This window comes from Cydia pomonella, chromosome 6 (assembly GCF_033807575.1).
Source record: "Cydia pomonella isolate Wapato2018A chromosome 6, ilCydPomo1, whole genome shotgun sequence".
Taxonomy (NCBI): Eukaryota; Metazoa; Arthropoda; class Insecta; order Lepidoptera; family Tortricidae; genus Cydia; species Cydia pomonella.
In genome coordinates, this window is record NC_084708.1 from 4,266,342 (window position 1) to 4,293,800 (window position 27,459).

Sequence of the window (27,459 nt, forward strand, 5' to 3'; positions counted from 1 at the left end):
TTGCCTAAATAAGATACGAGATTCTATTATATCACTATTATAAAAAATACTACTTTCTGTTCCCCTAGATAGCGAGATGATAAGGTTAGTATAATAAGCCCTTAAATATGGCAATACGAGATCACTTACCCAGGAACAGATGGCGCAGGCTGTCGTTGTCGTAGGAGGCGCAGGCGCCGAGCAGATCACTTACCCAGGAACAGATGGCGCAGGCTGTCGTTGTCGTAGGAGGCGCAGGCGCCGAGCAGATCACTTACCCAGGAACAGATGGCGCAGGCTGTCGTTGTCGTAGGAGGCGCAGGCGCCGAGCAGATCACTTACCCAGGAACAGATGGCGCAGGCTGTCGTTGTCGTAGGAGGCGCAGGCGCCGAGCAGATCACTTACCCAGGAACAGATGGCGCAGGCTGTCGTTGTCGTAGGAGGCGCAGGCGCCGAGCAGATCACTTACCCAGGAACAGATGGCGCAGGCTGTCGTTGTCGTAGGAGGCGCAGGCGCCGAGCAGATCACTTACCCAGGAACAGATGGCGCAGGCTGTCGTTGTCGTAGGAGGCGCAGGCGCCGAGCAGATCACTTACCCAGGAACAGATGGCGCAGGCTGTCGTTGTCGTAGGAGGCGCAGGCGCCGAGCAGATCACTTACCCAGGAACAGATGGCGCAGGCTGTCGTTGTCGTAGGAGGCGCAGGCGCCGAGCGCGCCGCACAGCGCGTCGCGCGCGCGGCACGCCGCGTCGATGGCGGCGCCGAACACGATGGGGCACGGCACGTTGCCGAACACGCCGATCGCGAACTGGATCACGCCCATCGCCATCGCCTTGTCTGTGGGGAACGGAAATATAAAAAAACGACCGAGTGCATGTACAAAAAATACATAACATAAACTTCTGGGTTTGTTTTCAGTTAATACATTTATTCTACTGAACCTTTGATACGAGCGTTCTGTACGAGCTTAACCTGTCCGATCCCACGATCCGAAAATTAATTTTGTCGTTGTATCCCAAGGCCCAAATATGTGTCCAAAATATCAGCACGCTATGTTTCCCGAGCACTGCGCGATGGCCGAACCCCGTATTTCCCACGAGTTTTTGACACTTAAGGTTACGACTGCAGAGGCACTTAACCGTAATCTTAATTTTAGTATGCACCTGCGCGGAATCGTCCGCTCGCAGTTCACCGCCGACGACATGGACGGGCGGCGCGCCGCAGCGGTTGCAAACGCAAGTGTGTACGTGGCTTAATCGTAATATTCGTGACCACAGTATACAGTACATCGGCGTATATAAACATACGCGCGACAAATATTGCAACGAACGCGTATATCTGCTTGCAAAGTCCACCACACTCAGTGATCATCCCGACTGTTCTATTATTAGTTGTCCATTCGAATTTGAATCTTAATTCTATAGAAATAAGATTCTTATCGTATTCGTCCGTGCACCGTATGACAATAAACAGGGCAACAACTTCTCCACTCGCATGTACAGCGAGCTGCATACCCAATTTATGAATGAATTCCGTTCAAGAAATGGTATGCACTTTTGCAGATGCATATACAAACATAAGTACAGTAAATATAGTAGTAGTAGTTATAAACACGTATTATATCTACCTGTAACACCTACACTCACCGAGCATCCCAATTGATTGGATCTTTTATCGAATTTATACCTTACCACTATATTTATTAAGTTTTTATTCTCCCTGTGATTACCAATACACCGTATAATTAGAAGCACTGCGCCGACTTCTCCACTCGCTTGCATAAACATATAAGCACAGCGAATATCGCGATAAACTCATATTGCTTACAGGGCCCTCCAATCTGTCTGGTTCTCCAATCAAATTTCTATCTTAATTCTACAGGACGTAACAAAAATAGTGGGTACCAATTTAAGGCCTAAGGACATTCTCTATCATGTTCTGATTAGGAAAAGTAGTTTTTTTTAAGGCGCAGATCGTCCAAGTCGCCCAACCCGCCATACAAAGATTTAAAAAAAATTGCATCAAAAAAAATGTAATTTTTCCTAATCAGAAAACGATACCGAATATATATATTTTTTATTATTAAAGTCTTCACTTTCATCACACCTGATGGAAAGTGAAGACAGGGCCTGAGATGGAGCTCACCGGTTCAGTAGTAGTCTTTCACTCTTGCTTTAAATTCTAATTATTCTTTAGTGTCTATTTCTATTATAATGTGTGTGTTGTTTGAAAATTGTACAAATATGAGCCAAATAGCTTGAAATAAATAAATTTTAATTTTAATTTAATTTTTTTTTTTTTTTAAAGAGACCGAGGACATATTTATCAGGGAATACAGATGGCGGGAGCGCATTCCATGCTTTAGCCGTCCGTACCAAAAAAGAGGAGGCAAACCGTTTCGTGCGAACAAATGGACCGTTTACCACGAACGGGTGCATTCGCTCCCCACGCCTGGACGTCCGATGATGGAAAGGGGAAGGTGGGATCAGGTCGTGTAGTTCCTGTGCGCACTCCCCGAAATGTATCCGATAGAACACCGATAGGCTAGCGACTCGACGGCGATGCTCGATATTGGGCTACACCTTGGGGATACACCTTGTTCGGCAGCATGGTTCTCACCGTGTTTGTCCGTGCAGCGTATGATGAGCAGCACCGCGCCGACCTCGCCGCTGGCGTGCACGAACATGAGCGCGGCGAACACCGCGATGAAGGCGTAGATCTGCGCGCACGGCCCGCCGCACTCGCCCGTCACCGCGTACCCGGCGCGGCCGAACGAGTCGCCTTGGATCTCGCGAAGCAAATCGGATGACTCGTTGAGAAGCGCGTAGCGCTCGAAACTGGAAATAAAAAGAGTTATTTGGTGAATAATCAAGAAATGGATAGCTGATTTTGTTTTAATAATTTTCGGTAAAAGTATTTGTTAAGGTGCATATGCTTGGGAGATTACATGCAACTTTCTTGACATATTTTCTCTATCATATCGATTTTGCTCTCAAATAACTTTATTAAAATAAAAATAAAAACATTTCAAAATTGATTACATTTTGCTCCACTCAGTTTCTTCAGAGGTCCGGTTTTTAAAATAAAATGACCATCGCGGTCCGTTTCTATTTGAGTTTATAATAAACAAATACGTTACATTTGTTTATTAGCACAAAATAAGTCGGCAGTCCGGATCCGGACCGCGATAACCTCTGGCCTAAACTTAAAGTGCAGTCGCACGAATCTACTGTGAGGGGTTCTAAAAGCTCAGTTTCATTGGTCGATAGGACCCGCATGCGGGATACAGGAGATTTCCATAACACTTGCCGCCATAAGGCCCGTATAAGGGGATCTGTTTTAATGGGGCCCGTATGCGGTACGAGAGATTTCCATAACACATGCATGGTTTCACTAATCGTTTTACAGCCTTACCGTCTGCGAGGAGTCACCGCACGCTGTATATCGACCGAGTAAAATGACTTATAAATTTCACTAGCTAAGCCGTTGTACGGCCTGGGGGAGTCACCGCATGCTACAGCATATACATATCGACCGATTTATCGACTTATGAGTTTCACTAGTCGTTGTACCGCCTGCGAGGAGTCACCGCATGCTACAGCATAAACATATCGACATATCGAAGATTGCAGGTTCGTGTCCTGTCACGGTCGCCAGATGTATTGAACTCGCGTTATTTATTGTAACACTTGGATAAACTGAGCATACAAATATATTTAAAAGAATTACAATTAACAGGTCATGCTGTGACGACGATGTTTTCAGACTGCCATGGTTACATACATTTCAAATTATTATATTTACTGTAACATGGTTCTAAAACCAAATACAAAATAATGTCAGAAAACTAAACCATAAATAAAACCTTTATGTAATGCGGAGCAGAATACGTCACAATATAGATATCGACCGAGTTATCGACTTATGAGCTTCACTAGTTGTTGTACCGAGTATTGAAACTGAGCCCTTGGCGCGGCGACGGGCAGCTGGAACACTTACCCCCTTATTCATAAACGTGTACTAAGTTACGAAGCCGCTAATAATCGTTTGTCTCTTTCTGACGTATTAGATGATGAAAAGGGACAAACGATGATTAGCGGCATCGTAACTTTAGTACACGTTTATGAATAAGGGGGTTAGTGGGTCGGCAACTCACGCGCTGGTGGCCTTGGCCGCGGTGCCGTTGTTGGCGATGCAGCCGCAGCCGTGGTACAGCCACGTGCTGTTGTCCACTTGCACGCTGCCGAGGCAGCCTGCCTGGCACGGCGATGTGTATGTGTATGCGTCCTGGAATCAAATTATGTTTACATTTAATATTATTTTGTATGAACTGACGCTTGTATGGAATACTGACTATTTTCATGCAAGGTTGTCCACTATTTTGTATTTTAGTAGCAGCAGGACACTTTAATATACAAAACAGAGGCATAAAAGAGGAAAAAACCCATATCATCATAAGGCAAACTTATCCCTTTAACGAATCTCTTCCATTTAACCTTTGAGCTATTTTTTTCGATTTTCGAGTGTGAACTAACACTTTACTGCTATCTATTATTTTATTGATTCATCTTGTCTGGCCGCTGATACAGTAACAAAAGTACAAATCAGACGTTATAAGCATTTACGCATGGAAGTTACTTGTCGAGGCCATTTAATGAGTTCTATGAGGGAATTCAAAAATATTAAAAGCAGATTATGCTATTAATTAAATTAGATGTTTAAAATATTGCTGCTGTTACTTTTACTGTGCTTTCATCGTACTTCTGTGCCTCTGAAAGCGATCAGGCAAGTTCAATTTTACAGGAAAACGTTGAATACTAGAATGGCGCCCATGTTTTTTGTTCTTAGTTTCCCTTGTGCGTTTGGTGAACGCACCTGTCCAGACATCGGACTGGAGGGCACTGCGGCACACCCGAGCTGAGCGAGTCATCAGTTCACCGCCGCCGCGCCTAGTGTGTCCTGTACATGTGACGCACCTGGCCGCACACCGGGCTGTAGGCGACGCCGTCGCAGGCGCACGCCGCGCTGCAGGACAGGTTGCCGCCGGCTCCCGACACACCCGAGCTGAGCGAGTCATCAGTTCACCGCCGCCGCGCCTAGTGTGTCCTGTACATGTGACGCACCTGGCCGCACACCGGGCTGTAGGCGACGCCGTCGCAGGCGCACGCCGCGCTGCAGGACAGGTTGCCGCCGGCTCCCGACACACCCGAGCTGAGCGAGTCATCAGTTCACCGCCGCCGCGCCTAGTGTGTCCTGTACATGTGACGCACCTGGCCGCACACCGGGCTGTAGGCGACGCCGTCGCAGGCGCACGCCGCGCTGCAGGACAGGTTGCCGCCGGCTCCCGACACACCCGAGCTGAGCGAGTCATCAGTTCACCGCCGCCGCGCCTAGTGTGTCCTGTACATGTGACGCACCTGGCCGCACACCGGGCTGTAGGCGACGCCGTCGCAGGCGCACGCCGCGCTGCAGGACAGGTTGCCGCCGGCTCCCGACACACCCGAGCTGAGCGAGTCATCAGTTCACCGCCGCCGCGCCTAGTGTGTCCTGTACATGTGACGCACCTGGCCGCACACCGGGCTGTAGGCGACGCCGTCGCAGGCGCACGCCGCGCTGCAGGACAGGTTGCCGCCGGCTCCCGACACACCCGAGCTGAGCGAGTCATCAGTTCACCGCCGCCGCGCCTAGTGTGTCCTGTACATGTGACGCACCTGGCCGCACACCGGGCTGTAGGCGACGCCGTCGCAGGCGCACGCCGCGCTGCAGGACAGGTTGCCGCCGGCTCCCGACACACCCGAGCTGAGCGAGTCATCAGTTCACCGCCGCCGCGCCTAGTGTGTCCTGTACATGTGACGCACCTGGCCGCACACCGGGCTGTAGGCGACGCCGTCGCAGGCGCACGCCGCGCTGCAGGACAGGTTGCCGCCGGCTCCCGACACACCCGAGCTGAGCGAGTCATCAGTTCACCGCCGCCGCGCCTAGTGTGTCCTGTACATGTGACGCACCTGGCCGCACACCGGGCTGTAGGCGACGCCGTCGCAGGCGCACGCCGCGCTGCAGGACAGGTTGCCGCCGGCTCCCGACACACCCGAGCTGAGCGAGTCATCAGTTCACCGCCGCCGCGCCTAGTGTGTCCTGTACATGTGACGCACCTGGCCGCACACCGGGCTGTAGGCGACGCCGTCGCAGGCGCACGCCGCGCTGCAGGACAGGTTGCCGCCGGCTCCCGACACACCCGAGCTGAGCGAGTCATCAGTTCACCGCCGCCGCGCCTAGTGTGTCCTGTACATGTGACGCACCTGGCCGCACACCGGGCTGTAGGCGACGCCGTCGCAGGCGCACGCCGCGCTGCAGGACAGGTTGCCGCCGGCTCCCGACACACCCGAGCTGAGCGAGTCATCAGTTCACCGCCGCCGCGCCTAGTGTGTCCTGTACATGTGACGCACCTGGCCGCACACCGGGCTGTAGGCGACGCCGTCGCAGGCGCACGCCGCGCTGCAGGACAGGTTGCCGCCGGCTCCCGACACACCCGAGCTGAGCGAGTCATCAGTTCACCGCCGCCGCGCCTAGTGTGTCCTGTACATGTGACGCACCTGGCCGCACACCGGGCTGTAGGCGACGCCGTCGCAGGCGCACGCCGCGCTGCAGGACAGGTTGCCGCCGGCTCCCGACACACCCGAGCTGAGCGAGTCATCAGTTCACCGCCGCCGCGCCTAGTGTGTCCTGTACATGTGACGCACCTGGCCGCACACCGGGCTGTAGGCGACGCCGTCGCAGGCGCACGCCGCGCTGCAGGACAGGTTGCCGCCGGCTCCCGACACACCCGAGCTGAGCGAGTCATCAGTTCACCGCCGCCGCGCCTAGTGTGTCCTGTACATGTGACGCACCTGGCCGCACACCGGGCTGTAGGCGACGCCGTCGCAGGCGCACGCCGCGCTGCAGGACAGGTTGCCGCCGGCTCCCGACACACCCGAGCTGAGCGAGTCATCAGTTCACCGCCGCCGCGCCTAGTGTGTCCTGTACATGTGACGCACCTGGCCGCACACCGGGCTGTAGGCGACGCCGTCGCAGGCGCACGCCGCGCTGCAGGACAGGTTGCCGCCGGCTCCCGACACACCCGAGCTGAGCGAGTCATCAGTTCACCGCCGCCGCGCCTAGTGTGTCCTGTACATGTGACGCACCTGGCCGCACACCGGGCTGTAGGCGACGCCGTCGCAGGCGCACGCCGCGCTGCAGGACAGGTTGCCGCCGGCTCCCGACACACCCGAGCTGAGCGAGTCATCAGTTCACCGCCGCCGCGCCTAGTGTGTCCTGTACATGTGACGCACCTGGCCGCACACCGGGCTGTAGGCGACGCCGTCGCAGGCGCACGCCGCGCTGCAGGACAGGTTGCCGCCGGCTCCCGACACACCCGAGCTGAGCGAGTCATCAGTTCACCGCCGCCGCGCCTAGTGTGTCCTGTACATGTGACGCACCTGGCCGCACACCGGGCTGTAGGCGACGCCGTCGCAGGCGCACGCCGCGCTGCAGGACAGGTTGCCGCCGGCTCCCGACACACCCGAGCTGAGCGAGTCATCAGTTCACCGCCGCCGCGCCTAGTGTGTCCTGTACATGTGACGCACCTGGCCGCACACCGGGCTGTAGGCGACGCCGTCGCAGGCGCACGCCGCGCTGCAGGACAGGTTGCCGCCGGCTCCCGACACACCCGAGCTGAGCGAGTCATCAGTTCACCGCCGCCGCGCCTAGTGTGTCCTGTACATGTGACGCACCTGGCCGCACACCGGGCTGTAGGCGACGCCGTCGCAGGCGCACGCCGCGCTGCAGGACAGGTTGCCGCCGGCTCCCGACACACCCGAGCTGAGCGAGTCATCAGTTCACCGCCGCCGCGCCTAGTGTGTCCTGTACATGTGACGCACCTGGCCGCACACCGGGCTGTAGGCGACGCCGTCGCAGGCGCACGCCGCGCTGCAGGACAGGTTGCCGCCGGCTCCCGACACACCCGAGCTGAGTGCGCGATAGCTTTCTTCCGGGCAGCTCACGAACATTAGCACCACCATGCCTGAAATTTTACATCAAGCCTGTAAACTTCGTAAGTTTCTTTCAAGCGCATAACCCAAGAGTCACCAAATCCCAGCTCGTAGGCCGCATGTGGCTCTTTGGGGGTAGAATTGACAGTTGGTCCTCGTTCTCAATCATTTTCCGACCCCTGGCATTGCCTAAGCGATGTAAGAGTCAGTTTCGCCAACTACATTCAAAGAACTGAAGGTAATAGATAGTTTTTTTTTTATACTACGTCGGTGGCAAACAAGCGTACGGCCCGCCTGATGGTAAGCAGTCTCCGTAGCCTATATACGCCTGCAACTCCAGAGGAGTTACATGCACGTTGCCGACCCTAAACCCGCCCCCCCTCGTTGAGCTCTGGCAACCTTACTCACCCGCAGGAACACAACACACTATGAGTAGGATCTACTGTTATTTGGCTGCTGTTTTCTGTAAGGTGGAGGTACTTCCCCAGTTGGGCTCTGCTCTAGATCTGGAATGACATCCACTGGCTGTGCCCTACCACACAAAGCGAGATGACATTCACAATGCCCATACCTCTCTTTTGGACGTAGTTTAAGGACGTACCCGGGTCCGAATAGTGTGGTTAAATCTACCCATAGACCGACAACAATCTTAAATTGCGGCAATTATGAGCGGCAAATCCTGTTTTGAGCACTAATACCGTTTGAGGTGCACTTTAGACCTTCGGCCGATGACGAGAGATTTTAAATGCGATTTGTGAGTGAGATCAAGTACTCTGTATACTACTAAACTAAGAGAAGAAAATGTATTGTAATAGAGAGGTAAACTCTAGAAAAAAACCGTGCTCCTTATTTTGATATCCAAAACAGATGGCGCTGTACTACGCCATATGTTTTGCGGTCACTGAATTGTCAAACATCAACTTTTGACAATCAGAGTTTCCGCAAAATGGATGAAGCCTAAAGTTAACGGAACACTTTGTCTATGCCATCTTACTAAGAGCAGAAACAGCGTGGAGGCCTTAACTAAAAACTAAAGTTATTGTAAAAAAAATTGTATGAAAATACATGTATTCATATCAAACTAATAAATAAACACCCAATACCGAAATGAACCTTATGTCACAAGTGTTACAACTCACCGGCGCTATAAATGGCAGCCGTAGCCGCCGTCCACGCGGCCACCTGCCGCGCCGTCGGCACCAGCTTCAGGATCACCACGCCCGACGTGATGATGCCCAGACCCATGACTAGAATACCGCCCAATCCTGGAATAAATTCTTGTATTAATACAATTACATGCCTGCCTCGTTAGTGTGGAAACTAGCTGAATGCTGACCAGCAAGGTGCGTTCGGCTCAGCATCCATGTTAAACAAACACAACACGCCCTGCCGATCTTAGAGTTCGTCCAAAGTCTGCAGCAATTAAGGGCCAGTTGCATCAACCACAAGTGATGGAATAGGCAATCAGCAGTGCACTATGAAAAACTTATCAACCCTAAATGAGACAACACCGACAATAAACGTTAAAGCCCTTATGGAATTGAATTTAATGGTGCCACCACACTGTGGTCGCTGCACTTTTATAAATAGAATGACTTAAGAGGTAAGCAGAGCGCTATGTTGCATTATTTCCGCGAAAACTTGGCGATTATGAGTGGCCAACGACTTTACAAAATATCCTGGTCACGGCACCGAGTGTAACATACACATACTGATACAATCACTTTATCAACATAATAACGCCTGTCATCAAATTATTTCATTGTATTGTTGTTTTCCGGTTTTGTTTCTGTATGTCGCAATAAATTCCGTATTTGTAGATACATATTTATTTATTTAAGCTTTATTGCCTAGTAAAAATAGAGTTACAAAAGGCGGACTTAATGCCACTAGGCATTCTCTACCAGTCAACCTTTAGGCCAAACAGAGAAGTGTAATTGGTGTAAACATTAATAACTAGATTTACAGTTGTACTCGTTACGTTACGTTACGATAGTATACATAGGCATGAAGATAAAATATATATGTACATCAATAGTATAAACGTGTATGCATATATATAATAAATAAATAAATAATTCCGTACAAAAGAAAAATACAACACACAGTTCATAATTATTTTAAATTATGTTACCTGAAATAATTCAATTTATAGCTAATGCATACATATATATCTGATAAAAAAATAAACTGCTATCGGTACTAAAACCACTTAAGTTGAACTATATTTTTTAGACTAGCCAACGAATTCTAAAAGCTATCTACATCGAATATATGTTTATTATAGTCTGTTTCGAAAGAAAATAGTCGTGGAATGTATCCATTCATTCCACGACTCTTCTCTTTCTGCACAGACTCAGTTCCTAGTTACTAGGAACTCGTCTTTATATGTACGTCACATTTAGATGTATTACATAATTCAATATTCCATGTTTTATTTGTACTGTGTAATCGAATCATGAGTTACATTGTGAATTCCATTTTAATTAGGTTGAAGTATTGAGAATTATTTTTGGAGGTTAAATATCGTCACTTATTACTACTTAGGGAGCCACGGAATAATTCGATTGCAAGTAGTAAATTTTGAGAAATGAGGTCATAGAGGTACAATACGTATAGAGATGTAATGGTAGAGCCAGCAGATGACCGAACGAGATGCTCTTATGGAATTGTCAGTAGGAGTAGCAGAGAAAGCGCTATGATTGTTTGTCCTTGTCACTGTCGCATTTTTTTTATTCCCCACCGTAAATTATAATATGGTTTTTGGTATGTTGTCATGACTGTTAAAACGTTTTTAATTTTGCGCATAGCGTATATTCTGTCCCTCACGAGCGCACGCGTATAGCACATCTATGTGAGCCTACGATCTACCATCCTACCACTGAGGTGGATATTAATCCCATAGTTTTTATTTATTCTAAATCGGTAAAAATATGTAAAAATCCAAAGCGTCATGCCTTATAAATTCATAATGGTTATATCAGTACCTACTCACATAGGCAATTTTCGCGTTTTGAGGTCAGTGGTTGGATTGTCATTTTCACACTACGTCATAGAGTAATTTTACACAATAGTCAAGTACTTTACACGTTGTTCAATTGAATGTTATAATGTAAGTCCCCGAGTAAATAATCAATCATTTCAACATGTGTCATATTGAATAAACTAATACATACCTACATTATTATGAAATATACAACGTGTGTATTCCTGTCCTATTATCTTTTTATTGTTACTTAGTGCAAAACACCTTTTTGATGGCGATGTTGCCACTATGGGGCCTTGTCTAAATATCCTTATTGACAGATGTCAAAGAGTGACAAGTAACACTTTGCAAAAACTAGGTTATACGACAAAATAGTACAAGTTCATTTTAAGTATTAGTTTTACAAATAACATCTACTTTTTACGTACAAATACATCCGAAATAACCAAAACAAAAAAAAATATTTTTTACGAAATTAATCTAAACTCCTATTATTTTTTCCTTTTTTTGGACTCAGAAATCGTGGTTAGAAATAAGAATCTTTCGGGTTCCTCGTGAGCACCTTGTATAAGTAAGCCATGCTGTTTAGAACAATAGAAAAGTCGCTGATCCGTACACGAGTTTTTAATTAAGTGCCAGACAGTTACTCCAGGCTGTATTTATTTTCTCCCCGATTGGTTCTACTCTTTTCCTATAGCTAATTGATTTCTTCGCCCTTTGAGGCGATGGTTGGCAGAGATGGGTAATCTCGACTCCGAGTGCGTATTCGCTTATCATTGATAAGTTATCAACTCTTTGACTACTTTGAATCGTTCAAACCAAGTCACTCCGGACTAGTTGATTCAAGAAAATACCCAAAAATTTTAAAGACTCTTGAGCCGAATTGCTCCTAACGACACCGAACTAAACCGATCATTTATTTCGGGTCCACTCGGACCGCTCCGCTCCATACAGTTCGTACAAATACTACCGATAGTCGAGTCGGATTTAACTCCTCGGACTCGTTAAGATAAATAAATCGGATCCGCTTGTAGAATCGAATCATTTAAATCTTCAAGTCCCGATTTACCCATCTCTTTGGTTGGTCAACGATGACAAAGTGTGGTGCGCAACTATAAACGTCACATGTAGTAATTTGACGCGGTATTTCCACGGTCTATCGCTTGCCAAGCCAGTGCAGAGTTAACCTAGAAGAATTCTTAAAAATTAAGGCCTTTAATTAAATTCTTTAACTTAAAGCGACCTTCTATCAAGACATTTCTACTAGTATTGTTGTTACAGAATTGTAGACGACATGATTCGTCATAGTACCTCACCCGAGACTAAGTTGGCATCGTGCGTGGGCAGTCGGAACTGCTTCTCGAGGTACTTGGGCAGGAAGCTGTAGACCCCAGAGATCGGCATGAGGTGGAGTACGGATGAAGCTGTCCGCCACATTAGGATGTCGTTTGTTAGCTGCCGCTTGATTGTGGCGAAGAAATCTGAAATTATTGGCATTCAGTTTAGCAAAAAGTTTTTTTTTAATCAAGCATTTTTTTAGGGTTCCGTACCCAAAGTGTAAAACGGGACCCTATAACTAAGACTCCGCTGTCCATCCGTCACCAGGCTTTATCTCATGAACCATGATAGTTAGACAGTTGAAATTTTCACAGATGATGTATTTCTGTTGCCGCTTTAACAACAAATACTAAAAAGTAAGGAACCCTCGGTGGGCGAGTCCAACTCGCACTTGTCCGGTTTTTAAGGATGCACCATTTTAGAATACATTATTGTTTGAAAATTTTCCTTGGTATAATAGTCCTTAAGCTCGCGATTAACTGATTATTTAGTCTGTGGTACCTCAGTAGTATTAGAGTTTGTCAAACCAAAGGTGGAAGACTGTTGCGATGTGACTAACGGATGTGGCGGAAAGCTTGGGAGGGATAATAAATACCTTTGAAGAATGGCTGGCTCTTTTCCTTGCTCTTCCTGATGACAGGCATAGGCTCCTGTCGAATCTGCTTCGGGAAGAAGAACATAAGCGCCGACAGGATCACAATGAATCCAGCTATAAACACCATCCCTGGAAACAGACAATTACGTCTTAAACGAGTTGTTTCAATATGCCGGCATCCGATTATAGGATCAGGCAGATCGTGAAATTCCTAGGCAAATCGTGAAAAGGTAAAAATCTTTGTTTCGTACCCTAAGTCGACGAAGCCCCGCTAATTTCTGGGCAGTTTGCCCTTCGGGCATCTGAAGCAACCTAACGAACCTATCCTACCTATCTATTGGTTTAATGTGACAACCGTCAAAACATTGCACACGAACATTACGAGCTGCCTGGTCTACTATACCTGTAAGTATTTATTAACTTTCGTCAAATTGATTTATAAAAATATACACTTGATTGAGACTAAACAGATATGTTCCGAGAATACCAATGCTTACTTTTGTCCTAAAATCTCAGCCTAAATTTAAGATAAGTTGGCTAGGGTTAAGAATAGCCCACTTGATATTTAACGTTCTTAATAGACTATCAATCTACAACCACGCAGTTTTTTAGTTATATGTACCTATACCTATGTACATATATGTACTACACATGTACAATCTAGTTTACGGGTCAAGCCTGCAACTGTGAAAAATATTACCTACTTGTTTCTTATTGAAGATATCTTACGACTTTGTTGTCACTACAATACTTGCACTCTCAGCTTACGAGAGAACATAGACAACTTGAATATCCATCACATATTCAAACATATCTCCGTTTTTGGTCATGATCTTATAGAGTAACCGAGTAAATGCCGGATGTCTAGACTTGTGTACATTTGCATAATTCCATCCTCGGCTCGCGTCCACATAATATGTAAGAGGCCTGTTATTAAGAAGAGGCCTCTGTTGGTTTAGGTGGGTTTGCAGACCAAGTTATGACCTATTAGGAAGTATACTTTTAACCACAAATGTGAATGTCTTCGAGCAATGGGGGCTACCATTTTTGTGCTCACCAGATCTGTCAAAGTCATTGTTATTATGAGCGCGACAAAGTTTTAAATTTCAAATCGTATATATATGGTATGCCATAACACCATACCGTAAAAACTACCCTGTTAACAAGTTGCTCTTTCAACCCGCTTAGTTTTGCACCACTTTTTCTTAGCTCCGCTTTTAAAATACTGACACTCATTGACCCGAACTCATATTTTCAATAAATAATCCGAGATATTAAAATAGTTATAATTGTAATAAACGCGCGTGACCGATCCAGATACACTGACAATTAACATTTCGAAGACCTCACGCTACACTAGCGCCTCTAGCGAGCGGCGATGCCTTCGATGCCTAACCTGTCAAGAAATTACAAAATGGCGGATGAATGTTTGATAGGTCACCATATTTAAGAATTATTTCGCTTAAAATTTTGTGTGTAACTCCGGAGTTACCCCCGGGGTAAGAATATTGCAAACTCGGGTCTTTAATTCCCTCCAGCCTGCGGCTGTCGGGAATTACCACCCTCGTATCCAAAATTTCACTTACTCCCCTCGTTGCACAATGTACTATTGTACCGATCTCGTTACCCCTATCAAATGGTTGTTTGTTTACCACGGGAGTATTTATCCCAAGTTCGAAACAGATGTAAGGTGAGTGAAGTTCAGTAAAACAAAAATAAAAATCGAATAGCAGCAAATATCGAGAAGTAAATAATTTTCGGTCATTATTCAACTGTTTTGGACGTGTCTTGACAGTGCTAGAATGGTACAGTCAGGCAAGAAAGTTGTTTACCACTTTTTGACTCTATTACTTGACAAATAGAGTCGAAAAGAGCTAAACCACTTTCTTGGCTGACTGTACATGAATTTTATGAGTACGGATTCAATGAACAGCAGTTTATGTTTATTTCTAATAAAACGGAAGTTTTTAACAAAATGGAGAATAATTTTTAATATTGAGAATAAATGCGGTCACGGTATATTTTTTTTATTCCTTTTTCTTTCTAAAATATTCTAGATAACGTTTTGATTTTATTTGCGGTGGAAACTCCCACTCTCATTCCACATTAGCCCATTGACTATCATATAAAGATCATTCAACTTTACGGTAAATATGCCACAACAATCCGAGCCTAACATAAGCTTCTATTACGAAGCGCATGTTAATTTAAAAAAATTAAAAAAATTAACATGTCGATATTGGGCGCTACGGATAAATGATCCGCACAGGAAATCAAATTTTGCGAAAATGTTAAAATTTCGTGCAAATAGCTACAATAGAGCAAAATTGCTTGTACAGGAATCATTGTGTGTTGAAGAAATTATCAAGAGCTGAGGCATATCTAATTATGGCAATTATCGTCTGATGTGTGAAACAGCCTGTCCGAAACGCAGACTAATACGTTAGGTCAGGGGCCTATCAAGGTCTCGGTCAGGGGTGCTAAATAATACAATTAAAATGTCTAAAAACGAAACAAGCTACTTCTTAAAGAGTGTGTATTAATGAATTGTAGATATGATTAAGTTTATATAAAATAGGTTCAAGGGAAAATATTTAAAGTTTGGTATTTATTAAGGTTTAGAAAGAGTGAGTGTCAACCCTTGAAACAGACAACAGTTCACGGTCCACGAGACGCCACAAGCCGAGACGAATTGCGCTAATCCACCGCCGTACGAAATAATTCCGATACCTAGATATACCTCTAGCAATACGTCTAACCGAGCCATACAAGCAGAAAACATTCGCGCTCACAAGGTCGCCCGGTCGCCGCTGAGTCAAGGGCGTTCGCTTGACATAAAGTACTACACGATAGGATATTGTTCACGTTAATCAGTATTAACAGCGTCACATCAAAAATTGTAAACTTAGAAATGTTACCCGAGTGTTAGAGGCGAGACCGGTTTAAAAGTAAAAGTAGGCATGGCGGTTGTCGCGTCCCACCAAATCCTCTTGCTACGGCTGGGCAATTGTGAGGCAGCCTTGGCCGTGACCGCTAGTTATTTTAGTTGGTGACGTGGCGTGATGTAAGCGTGCGTTTCATAACGAGCGTGCGTTCGCCGTGACGAGAAAAAGCGAAAGTCGCGTGGAAATGCAGCGCTCCGGGAAAACCACGCGGGTCGATAATATCGACACGTTGAAGTTCCACCGACTGCGCTATGCAATTCCTACAAAGATTTTAATTGGTCGCTATGTTTTGTATACGCGAATTTGCGTAAGGCTCTACGTTTAAGGTTAAGTTTGGCAACAGCATCCTAGTCATTATTAGTCCACCTGTCCGTTATTGCGTCTATTTGGCTGACATTCAGGACATGTAACTCGCCAAAAATAAGTAGGTCTGGGTATACCTTAGCGTTAGAACTTTTGATATTTCAGCTATACACCATTTGTAAGCAGAGGGGTGGAAAATCCTATGGTTAAATAAAATAATAAAAGCATAGGTATACAAAGAATATCTCTTCTGAACGAAGCGAGTTCGCAGCAGTTTGTGCAATTATGGATGCTGCATTTTACGTGGTCTGTTATGGGCTTATGTCTGCCTACCCCAACTCGTTCTTAAATACCCTTTTACATGCATGATAATAAAGTTGTTACGACTGTAATAAATCGCAACAAACTGTCAATAAGTGACGCAAGTCGAAAAAAGAGCCAGACTGCCCGGTCAGCCCTTTCGGAGAAGCAATTACTGCAATTGGTTCTGATTGAGGGGAGGTTATAGTAGTCGATTGCGTTGCGACACGGTCTATATGTCCCATAACATGGGAGATTTTGCAAGCTTAATTGTGGACACTGCTTAAAACAATTGACAGTTTTGTTTTTCTATACAAATCAATCAAATACTATGATGGACTCAAAGTATGTAGTCAGCTGCAGAAGAGAAAAGTGACCAACCCCATATAAACTGTTTCAGCAGTTGGTATTCGGTACTAATGTGTACGCAATTTACGATAATCTATTCCCAAAATAATATTGGATTTATTTTTTTGTCATCCTATACTCTTTACAGTACCGAAAAAAAGTACTTACACGGATAAGAAATGCCCTTGCACTTGAACACTTGAGTCGTTTGAAGTTTGATTTTACATGTGTAAGTGTAGTCAGCAATTCAGCATACTATGTGTAGAATGAAATATCGATGATTAGATAAGAAGGTATTCAAATCTGTACAGACTTACGTGCAAATATGATAACATTGATAACTTACAAATCAACAAGAAGTTCCAGAAAATTGATTTCTTTATAGGCATGTGTCTAACGATTTTTATTCAAATTATACATAATGAGGCGCACCACTCCATGTGTCCGCCGAAAAAACTAATCAGAATTCAGCACTCCATTCATGAACTCACCTAGCGAAATAGAACAATAAGGAAATACTCAGAAACCATTCAATGCGTATTCGCGAATTCACTTTATTGCCAGTCCGGGCACGAATACAGTTTTCTAACACCCTGCCACATTTGAATTGCCATTTTTGAAATGAAAGTTAGACGACTATGACATTTGTTCCTTGGACAAGAAGGGACATCAGTTTAATTCTCGTGTGTGTTTAAAGCGTGGTGGGGCACACGCATCGCCTTGGCAAACGGGTCACGCGCGTGCTTTCTTCGTGGATTTTGCGCGCAAAATCTGCGCAAGCGACGTTGTAACGGTAGATGGCAGTTCCGCGATGGAATGCCGTGGCTTATACTTGTGGCTACCTGGACCTAGATATTCTTATTCTGAACTGAACGTTTATCTATTTTTAAGATTTGAACATGGTATTTGGCAAATGAGGGTTACGCTTCCCGTGAGGCAAGGTAATCAGTAGTCACAGTGCTTCTCACTCTTTTTGGACTGGAATCGCATTGACTTTTTGCCATTGGCATAGTTCTCACTAACCAGCTATTGAGGATCTACTGTTACCCTAAATACGAGTACTGAATAAACGTAGGTTTCTTTACGAAGTCATAATAATAACTGAACTGTAACAGACTTACGCGAAGACAGCACTTAAGATCCTCAGCATTACATTATATGATCGAACATAATAATCCGTATATCAATCCAGTATTACTATCTCAATTTCCCATCTCTTCTACATTGATTAGGGAAAATAAACTTTATGATCTACATATTAAGATTGGTATTGTTATTATACAATTGAGTAAGTATACAAAATATCGAAATTATTGATGCATTAGCGTGATGCAGTGCATTACGAGGCTGACTTGCAAAGACAGTTTAATTAGTGTAACTACTTCATCAGTCGTATTATGTAGCATAGAAACTAGTTACAATTACTATTACTCTTTAATTACCATTAGTTAGATTGGTAATGATAATGAAAGTTACCTACACTTCTCCCGTTCTCCAACTCGAAATTAAATGTGTGATGTATGAAAATTAGCGAACCTTGCGACCCTCTAACAGTTCATGCCTAATTTATTAGTTTAATTAATCATTACTCAAATAATTATGGATTCGTGTCAAGATTTAACCTTATAATTGTATTTTATAATAACACCCGTAATTAATGATATTTACATAACATAAGCATGCGATGTTTACCACTTTCACGCTCCAATGCTTCAACATAAACATACATAATTCATTGAGAACTACTAATGTACTTATTGTGAACCCTAATTTATAGTTTATATAATCACAGTGAAATATATATAGTATTTCTCATTATCACCTTTGTCTAACCTTTTTTCCCACTCGCTTTTTTCAGTTACATACCTTAACGCTGTATTCTGAAAGCCTAGAAAACACCCTCAACAAATAGTATGTTATGAAAAAAATGAAAATGAAAATTATTTTTTTCATAAATGTTAGGTACACACATGACAACAAGTATATAAGTATTTATATCGCCTCTTTGAACGATGGTATTTATGGTAAGTAGCTAGGTGTAACGATGTGTAGAAGGGCCAACCCATCGTAGGTTCCTGGAGTCATAACCACACTCCGTGCCAGAAAAACGTAGAGAATTATGAATAACAATATAATTTTGAGGAGTACGCCCTGCTTGTGCAGACTTTGTATGTATACCGATGAAAAATGAAAGAAAAAACATGATCTTACCAAGCCACCAAGCTCCGACCCATCGGGGGTCACTGGAATCGTAGCCGGGATCGGTAAGGGGATCCACGTACACCCTGGTGCAAAGAGCCCCCAGAAGGAAGCCCAACGCTGGTCCAATCACCCTGATGCCAATGGTAATCGCTGGTGACAAAGCAAAATTACATAAATAAAGATTTCGAACGGTGTGTCTTCAGAAATACATGGGAGTTTTTGGGGCAAAATCAAATCACAGATATCCTTAATCGTTAAATTCTTATCGATTCTCTTCTCCTAAACTATCACTCGTTTAGGAGAAGACAATCGCTTCTTTGGATTTTTTCTGGTGAATAATAGCGCTGATGCGTAAGATGCCAGCAATGATGGCTTTGTGAATGGATAATAGAGTGAATTCGTCATGAAAGACTTTCAAATTTCAAGTGTAGCTAAAGAAGATATAATAGGTACATATTATTAATTTATTTGAAGGAAAATAATAAGTATGAACATAATCTCCATCTAGTCTAGCGTCTTCCACTTTTGCATCATGCGCCTATATATTTATCGTAATATTGCTACGGCAACGTTTGTTAAACGATATGTTGCAGGTGTGAAGGACTTCGTAGTTTACCATTAATTTACAATAAATCAAAAGGTTTTCCTAATTCGAACGATATTTAGTCTATTGCCTTAGTTGTTTTGATAACAAACAACGATCACATGCGCCCTCGCAGATAAGATACATATTGAATCAGATTACGTGATAGCGATTACGGGGACGCGTGCGCATCGGCTGCAGAACACGCGCCATCTTGAATCAATCGAGCCGCAAATACATGCGACATAGTGCAGGGGCTGATTTATTCACGGAGATTTTTTTACGAAATTTGTTTACAACCAAAAACCAAGTGGAAGTAAATGTCCCTGTGGTATTTGAATACTTCGGGACTTAAGCATTTAAAAAAATACTTGCACGAGAAAACTTAATCGAGTTTTTATACGTGGTTATGTTGTCACCAAAAGAGGCCTATTCTTAAGCACACGTTTCGTTAAAAAATAATGTGCAAAAATCGCATGACTTTTGTATAATTTGTATATTTATAAAACTAATGTTAATACAATAAACATTTGATTACTTTCATACTTATCACAATCTTTGTCAAAGTCTCATAACTTTCAAGACCTAATAACCACGCTCCTTATATAGCACAGGATATAACGAGCCGGTATAAAAACTCGAATGAAGCCGGCTTTGAATTCAAGGAAGCCTTAATCGTTGATGATGTAGTAAATTTTAAATGGTAATTATGTAAAGTAACCTTTGGGGTGCTAGCGTGGTTTAATGATAGCTTTTTCTATCTTGTTTAGTGCGGGAATGCTGTAGGAATTGCAGTAAACGCCATGCTTCTAGTCCAGTGACCAGACATATATGTGTATAGTTTTAGGCTAATCCACTTAAAGCTACCTTACTGATAACAATGCCGTTGAATTGTCAACCACAAAATTCGATAATGACAACGTAGAATGTCGTTACACACCCAAAAAAACAGCAGAGTGAAAATTAGGCTATCCCTTTAAATTGACTTTGTATCTACGTGTATCTAATATGTATGTATGTAAGCAAATAACACCGTTCTACATTACCATCTCAGACTACCAGGTCTATTTAGGTACAATACTCGTATGTATTGTACTTCTTTCAAGCAAAGTAGATTTTTCTTTCCACGAAAATACCCAGGAGGCGTAGGCTTAATAATAGTAAGTGTCACTTTTGAAGACACGCGATTTAAAGAGACAGAGGGCCTACCGCGAAAACAGAAATTCACATATTGCGGGGATCTGTTTCTTTTACTCAAATGAAGGCGTAATTAGAGTGACAGAGAAAGAAGCCCGCTTTTTGCGATAATCGATTTTCGCGGTTATAGCACAGACACTGGCATTATCACGCTGTCACGTAGACAAATACGTCCATCACATCCAAAAATCTTTACTGAAAAACCAGCCTAACCTGTGCGTGGTCTGCTAAGATATGTCTGTGTAGTAGTTAATCTAATAGAGCTAGGGCTGATAATTGGCGTGCGTTCAACCCGCGGACAAATTGCCATCACGTGAGCCAGTGCACTTGTTCGAGTGCAGTTTAATCATTGTTTATGAAAGGTTCAGTACAGAAGTTCCTGCACCCGCGCCTCCTGTGAGATTCTAGAAGGTTATCGCGAACATCAACATTTTAAAAACTGTATAGTCTGTGCGGAAAGAGAAAATTCGTAGAATATATGAGTCCCCTTATATTCCTTTTGGTAGTAACCTCCTTCTTATATAATTACTTATTAGTGTGCACACATGCTTTGGCCGTGAGGAGCAAGCAGAACGAAATGCATTGCATGCAAGAAAGGGTGCAGAACTAACTTTTTCTGCACGCAAGATTCGAAACAAACGCGTTTAATAGATTTACTGTTTGGTGGATAAAGTTTCGATACTTGAAATAGTCACTTTCCGGGACGGGAAATGGGCTAAATTCCTCAATGTATTGCGAGCAGTAATGACATTCTATTCCGAAAAATAGTGAGTACCTACGAGACAGGATTCGAACTAACGACCTCCACTACACTACATTAGTTTCAGAAATGATTCAACGGCATAGAATATTGACTCGAAATTACTAACATTCTAGAAATTATATTTATATGACACCTACATATCATAAAAATTACTTACTGAATAATTTCATTAACGTCATCATGATCAATGATATCCGGATTCCGTGTAGTCATTATTAACAGCGATTATCGCGTTCGCGAGTCGAACACAAAATTAAACGTTGCCGTAATATATAATAAACCGCATACGGGTGATTGACCGAAAAACAATCAGGTACTTAGGCTCCAAATGTAATCTTTCTCAGAAATCGGCCGCTGCCAAAAAAGCGTTCGCGTGCTCCGGGGAAAATAAAATACACCGTCCTATCATCATGCACTTTTGTAATAAATAATGACCTCGTCAAGATCGTTTTTCAAAAAGAACTTGGCGCATTCCCTTCACGTGAACGATGAGCGAACGGACTAGTTTAACCAACCAGCTTACAGATTCAGTGACGGGAGAAAGATCTTACACTGGTTCTCAAGCGCAATCAACTAGCAAAGCCATTGGAATGCCGCTCAACTCCGGCTTGCAGCAACTTTTTATGACCTCCTGTTACAGACAGCGTCACAAATCCGCCGACAGTGCCCTCTTACCGCCTTCATAATAGAGCTCTTTATGCCAAGGAATTTAGTTTCCCACCGACTGTACCTCCATACCGGTCCAACTGCATCATTAACTGATGCTGTCTCGAATTAACGCTGGTCGATTGTCAAAATTGACGAATTACGCATTTTAAAGGTTTAATTTTTTACGAATCGGACCACCGACGGAAAATTACGATGAATGCATCGGACATTTTATGTGTTGGAGAAAGGTACTTAAAAATACAAACAAGCCGATACTAATGCGAGCCCTGCCTTTCAGTGATAACCTTGCCCGTTCGCTGCGACAAATAAGGTCATCGCAGTGCTATTTACAATCCCATATAGATGTTATAATAAGAAAGGTATTTATAATTGCTCCTCTTTCCTTATAAAAGCCTATAACGAATATAAAAGCATATAACGCATATAAATAGCAGAGATGACCGGCTATTGTAAACTACCTAAGCTTAGTTTGTGCTTTGTGCTCCATGATAATTTTGGGTGCTCCATTCTATTTTAGGATCTATTTATTATACTTCACTTTACTACTTATACTTCACTTTGCACCAGCTGGGCACAGCAAGAAAAATCATTTACAGTACATATGGTGCTACTTTACCGCACTAGTGCGAAAATTAGCATATTACGTTATTGTGTCGAACATGTAAAGGGCCATATTACTGTAAAACGTTGTACGATACATGTGCGAATAGGTAATAGGTTCGGTCGTGTTTTAATTTATCGCCACTCGTTTCGAATTTCCTATTTTTCGCACTTGTATCGTAAATAACTATACATATATTTATCATTATTAACCGAAAAAATGGACACCGAAAATATTGGGCTAAAAATTATTCCCACTCCCGCCGGCCAATATAATATACTTTAATCCACTTTAAATGACTTGTTTACCACACCACTTATGTTATTGTAAGTAATAGTCTTTATAATAAATGGCGCCTGAAATATATTTAGGCAAAATCAGGTTAACTTTAACTGTATATGTAATTAAATAACGATTACTTAAAATACATCCTTAATGTTGAATGTTGAGGTCGTGAGCCAACTGCAATTATTATTTATTTATTGTGCGACATTTTATATAATCAGCGGTTCACTGAACTTTGCGTGACTAATCCCGAGGAAGTCCGAAACACCTGAATAAGCGATGTGTGACACACATATCTTAAACAATTGTGAATGTGTTTAGCTTATTACTAAGCAGAAATATCTCTGCAGGCATTTACAAAAATTGTTACACCAAAAATTCCGATATTCTTCAGAACATCAATATATTTTTTTTTATGATAGAGGAGGCAAACGAGCAGACGGATCACCTGATGGTAAGCGATTACCGCCGCCCATGGACACCTGCAACACCAGAGGGGTTGTAAGTGCGTTGCCGGCCTTTAAGATGGGAGTACGCTCTTTTCTTGAAGGTTTGAAGGTCGTATCGGTCCGGAAATACCGCAGGCGACAGTCATCCATATCAATCATATGTCATCCATAATCATATATCATATGTCATGTATTATATGTCATCCATAGGTATATTTTTTTCCTTATGCTCCTTAGATTCTATCAGTTCTTGTAAACGTGAAGACCCAAATGCGGTCGCTAAACGCATATTCATAATTCAACGAATAGTGCGCACAAAATGAGTAATGTTATTTGACTTTTTGGGTTCAACGCGGGTCAGCCACAGCATCAGAAGTTTCGCAATCCCCACCATTAACTAACATTATCTTCTTAATGCAAATACGACCTGAATATTCGCGTGAACATTATGCTTATAAAATTGTCGTATTATCTTTACATTTTATTTGGTTATCTTGTTGCAATGTCAAATCAATGTTAACAACCAAAGTCCAAACTTAAAGAATAATTATGCAAAAATAATCATACTCACTTGATAAGCGAATGTATGGATTCGTCATTTGTTTAGTCGGCGAAATGATTGTAATCTAATCGTGTACAAACTGACCTATGCCAACTAATGATAGTGCAACATGATCGTTGTAGGTACTTGTTGCAAAACGTGGAGCACGTAGCGGCATGCGTTGCATTGGAATATGTGATGTCACAAATATATCACGTGTTTTTTCCCGCTGTTGGACTTGAATCTTTGCACGATTCATTTTGAAGTCCAAACTGCGTTGCACATGTCTTAGAGCTAATGTTCTTGTCGTTGTTCTACTCTAGCAGGGGCAAAAATAAACAATTGCGTCGGTGAAACGCATCCACACCCTCCTAGAGTTAGACCAAGATAAGTATGCAGCACTTTTGATAGTCCAGACTGTGCAAAGGTTATTTTAAGCGTCAAACTTCTATGAAACTGTGACGAATAAATAACACTGGCACAGTCTATGCTGTAAAAGATTATTCATTCATTCTTGAAAACTTCTGCAAGGCTGCTAGTGAAATAGTGAAAAAATATAGTTAGGATGGTCATAATAACCGGTATAATAGTGCAAGAGCTGAAGTTTTCCTCAAACGCAAATATGCTAGATAAACAGAAAGATAAAAAGTGTTTGCCACTCCTAGGTCTATTTTTCCTTTTTGCATCAATTTGTTTTTTCAATAATAAGAAATAAAGTAGACTGAAAAGTGTGGAGGCTAGAAAGTCGTAGCAGAACATCAAAAGTTCAAATGAAGATGTATTCTTTTTAGCTCCCAAATTAGACAATCTTCCAATTCCCAAGTTAATCAAGGAAACGAATGTATTTTAAGCCCCCCTAACAAGAGCGGAGATGCCACGTCCTGTCACGCGTGGCCAACGCATTAAGAAATCCGGCCTACTGCCCGATATTACAAAAACCGGGAATTTGGTTTAACATAATAGTATTCGCTCTTGAAATCCCGAGAGAATATGAACTGTTTTCGAAGAGTAACGTTTGACAAAAGAATGAATGAAGCAAAATTCAATGAAATATCTAAGGACAAACAAAACGAGAACTGCTATAGATATTTACGTACATGGATTTTCTTTTACGGCAGCCAAGATTGTGTTAATAATTATAAATTTTAATGACATGTTACAAATGTGTACAATGTAAATTACAAAACACAAATAGATAAAATCTAACAAAATTAACATTTCAACGTCACAAAAGATCACTGTACTAAAATACGCTGACATAAATGTCAATTACCTTTTACAAGAACTCCTAGTGCTCCAAACGCATCGGTAACTTCAGAGCGTTAGGACAAACTTAACCATTTCGCTATTCAAAATTGGAACTGTCAATTCCGTACAGGATTCCCTACAGTTCCCGTCTACTAGCTCTCCTAGCGAAGGCAAAGTCAACGTGGTAGTTACAACTGCGACAATAAGCTCAAATTGTCAGACGGCGGCCCAGTGGCACAGATGCGCTACTGAAATAGAGCTGCACCTTTTACTTCTTAATTTTATTGCATTTCAATTGGTTGGAGCACGTGGCTTGCCACACGGCCTATTTTCTGTGATGCAATAGGTGGTTAGACTCGCGACGGGAGTTGATAATGCAGACTGGTCATGTATAGTATAGACGATACGATAGGGAAAACGGGAACATAGGCACTATTGTTAGTGATATGATCGTAACAACACACTGCCAATTATACCCAATCGTAAGATTTCCTGCTATAGTGTTACAGAAAACACAGAAAACTAAGTTCGAATACTTCAAATTAAAATGAATATTGACTTTTATTCAGATCATTTTGATGTATTTCCTCATGTACTTACTCGGCTATTTTTGATGTTCCAATATCAACTAAGATTCAAATAGCCTCTGGCGACGAGATCGCCAGTGGTTTTAAGAAACTTTTTCCTGTTCGTCTTATTAATGGAAATGTGTGCCGATATTGCATTTGACCTGAATTATGTGCTATTATATCACAGATATAATAGTCCTATCGGGGACGTCCAATCCGCCCCAATTCAGGTCAGCAATCGTTACCACAAATTGATATTCGAATTAGCGATCGAGAGCAAAGTTAAGCAACTGATTAAAATGTTTCAAATAATTTGTATGTTTTGATAATTTGTCCCGTTTAATCGATATTACACGTGGTTTTCATTAGGAAAAATCTGGTGACCAGAAATTGGAAGTTCAACTTCCTTGATACAGATATCAAGTTACAAAAATTTTGAGCAGTTCATGGATGTTTCTGGTGATAAATTGATGGAGAGTGGATCCAGTATGTCCAGTTGAATAGAAATACAACAATTAGAAGGAAAAACGCGACCTTTTGGACATACTGGTAGTACTAAGGATCGAATACTTTTTTCTTAAGGATTTGTAAATACGAACACAGTATCATTCAAGTTCCCAGATAAACGTTGTACAATAACATTTTTTTTATTAAAAACGTGATGCTATAAAAAAAATATTCAAAACTATTAGACACTGGGCCTGGGGTGTGTTTTGGGACATCCGCGCAAACAAAATGCCCCATTAAATAACGACTAAACAGAGCACCGTTTAGAACATTCAACAGGTCCACTCAACCTATTCTGAGACAAATGGAGCAGTTGAAGCATTAACCTACTACACTCTTATGAAAGAATGCACTCAGTTATCAATGCACCGATATCCTGGACACTATCAGCTAGTAAATGGTACAAGGGCGAGTCAGACGCTCGTACAAGCACATTCATTTTGTATTAACTGTGGCTAGTGAAAAACTGTTATAAGTTTCATACAAGTTGTATGGAACTTGCACCGTTTCGAACATAACAGTGTTATGTTTGCGGGTTTGCGTTAGCTTTCACGAACTTATAGGTTGCAGGGGTCAAAAATATTTTGAGAAGAGCGAGAAATAGAGAGACGAGAAAACGAGAAGAAACGATTTAAAATGATCCGAATTAAGGGGAATAGGCGTGATTCCATAAATATATAATAAAAAGTATAGTAGTAAATAAAAGAAAATGGAAGGAAGGTGTTTCAAATCTAACACAACAATGAATTATTTTATTTGAATTTGAAGATATAATTGGACCAATGATTCGTAGAGACTAGTCTCTATCATTAAACTACCTGCGGCTCTTGGATGGGACAAATTACAGTTCTCGTGCGGTAACCATACTATTTCATCAACATTAATAACTACTTATTACCGACTGTGGAGTTGAATTAATAAAGAGTAAATGTGAGACCATTCGGACATTTTTGTCGAGTTAGGTCAATAGAAAAAATAAGCAGTTTTGGTGTGAAAAATAGGATTGAGGAAGCCTTTTTTAA

General features: G+C 42.9%; 1 protein-coding gene across 1 annotated transcript in view; it reads right to left on the bottom strand.

Annotated features, from left to right (window-relative positions):
- Positions 1 to 27,459, bottom strand: part of LOC133518741 (solute carrier organic anion transporter family member 74D) — a 40,793-nt gene that overhangs the window by 9,130 nt on the left and 4,204 nt on the right. The window contains exons 3-10 of the mRNA XM_061852423.1: positions 19,035 to 19,175; positions 12,928 to 13,056; positions 12,311 to 12,475; positions 9,148 to 9,273; positions 7,898 to 8,040; positions 4,138 to 4,268; positions 2,601 to 2,818; positions 642 to 818 (exon numbers count right to left, since the gene is read on the bottom strand). Coding sequence (XP_061708407.1) covers positions 642 to 818; positions 2,601 to 2,818; positions 4,138 to 4,268; positions 7,898 to 8,040; positions 9,148 to 9,273; positions 12,311 to 12,475; positions 12,928 to 13,056; positions 19,035 to 19,175 — 1,230 coding nt within the window. The remainder of the gene's footprint in view (positions 1 to 641; positions 819 to 2,600; positions 2,819 to 4,137; positions 4,269 to 7,897; positions 8,041 to 9,147; positions 9,274 to 12,310; positions 12,476 to 12,927; positions 13,057 to 19,034; positions 19,176 to 27,459) is intronic.